The 1647-nt window shown below is 71.0% G+C and overlaps 1 protein-coding gene across 1 annotated transcript in view; it reads left to right on the top strand.

Annotated features, from left to right (window-relative positions):
• The window catches only part of TXNRD2 (thioredoxin reductase 2), a 25216-nt gene that overhangs the window by 1195 nt on the left and 22374 nt on the right, over window positions 1-1647 (top strand). Inside the window, exon 2 of the mRNA XM_010834907.1 lies at window positions 1514-1579. Within this exon, the coding sequence (XP_010833209.1) occupies window positions 1514-1579 (66 nt within the window). The remainder of the gene's footprint in view (window positions 1-1513; window positions 1580-1647) is intronic.

Here is a 1647-nt window from a genome sequence, read left to right as displayed (position 1 = left end):
AGGGGCCCTTCCCCTCTGCTGGTGGGCGCTCCGCGCTATGCTGGGGCGCCCTGGGGGAGGGAGCTGACACTGCGGACCCCCTGGACGGCCAGGGGTCCTGGGCCCACCCGTCCCCCAGGGCCACAAGCAGGGGTGGGGGGCGCCTCCAGGGTCCTGAGCAAGGGCGGGTCTGGGGACTCCCAGAGGTGGCCTTGGGGGCACCACACACCCCAACCTCTCCCAGCACATCCCTGCCCTGGGGGGACCACGCGGGGAAGGCGGGGCAGGCCCCTTACTGGAGAAGGCGCCCTGGGCAGAGCACCGCCCCCTGCCGGCTGTGTGTAGCTGGGGCCTTAGGGCGTGGGGCTGGGGAGGTCGCGGGGTCTGGCCAGAGGGTCACAGCTTGTTAGGCGGGGCGGGGGGCGCTGCTCCTGGGGGCTCTGCTGGCCCTGTGCAGGCCCCAGGTTCAAGGCTGAGCAGAAAGCCTGGCGGGGGAGGGCTCAGGACACCGGGCGACAGGCCTTGCAGGCCGAGCAGAGGGCCCAGGCTGTGAGGCGCCCTGGGGAGCCTTGGAGCGCACGGGTGCGTGCCCAGCGGGCGCTCCAAGGGCAGTGCCCTCTCTGGGGTCCACTGGGGCCCTTCCTTGCAGACAGGCTGCCCAGAGCCCACAGGTCTTAAAGGTGGTTTCCCGCAGTGGGGCCTACAGAGGCCCATTGGTCCGCCTCCTCCCCGCTTATCAGACGAGGGGGCTGCTGGGTGTGCCCCATGGGGAGAGCAGACCATCAAAGATAAGCCCACAGTCCTCGCGCCATCTGTTCACGTGGGCAGGGAGAGTGGGGCTGGCGGAGGGGCTCTGCGGGCCAGGGAGACCCCACAGACACCGCAGGGCGGCAGGAGGGACCTGCCCTGGCTATGGACGGTAGGCACCTCCTCCCAATCCCCGCCTCCCTGAGCAGGGGAGAGGAGAGAGGCCCCGGGCTTGTGCTGATCTTCTTTCTGCCCACGGGCGAGGCCTGGTGCTGGGGGTCCCTGCTCGGAGCTGGCCGCCCCTGAAGACACACCCCCCTCCGCCCCACCTTGCGGACCCCAGTTCTGCTGTCTCTGGGCTGCTTTCCGTGGGAGCATCTGCAGAGACGGCCTTCTGCGGAGAGAAGACGGGGCGGCCGGTCCGCCAGGGGCAGGGGTGGGAGCTGCAAGCGGCCTCCAGGGGGCCCAGAAGCGTTTCAGAGGCGCTGCCCCACCAGGGTCTGCGGGCCCTCGGAGCGGCTGAGCCGCACGGCCCGACAGGTGGACTTGAGAGAAGCTTTCCCGCCCGCTCCTGCTAGGACGTCGGGTGACGTCGCGCTCAGGGCGGCTCACTTGCCTTCTCGATGTGGGTGGCGGGGGTCAGTGCATGCTGGGGGACGCGTGCTCACCCCAGACCATCACAGGGCTGGATGTGGCTGTGGGACCGCCCCGGAACGTGGGCGGCCTCCCTGGTGGCACCTCCTGGCTGGTCCCGGTCCTTCCTTCTGACGCCCCCTCACCCCTGCAGGCCGGCAGTGCTACGACCTCCTGGTGATCGGCGGCGGATCCGGCGGCCTGGCCTGCGCCAAGGAAGGTGCGTGTCCTGCGTCCCGCATCCGGCCGGCGCGGCGGGGCCTCCGGGAAGGCAGTGGAGCTCTGGGG

Source organism: Bison bison, unplaced genomic scaffold (assembly GCF_000754665.1).
Source record: "Bison bison bison isolate TAMUID 2011002044 unplaced genomic scaffold, Bison_UMD1.0 scf7180017845480, whole genome shotgun sequence".
NCBI lineage: Eukaryota > Metazoa > Chordata > Mammalia > Artiodactyla > Bovidae > Bison > Bison bison.
This window is presented reverse-complemented; position numbering and strand designations above follow the sequence as displayed.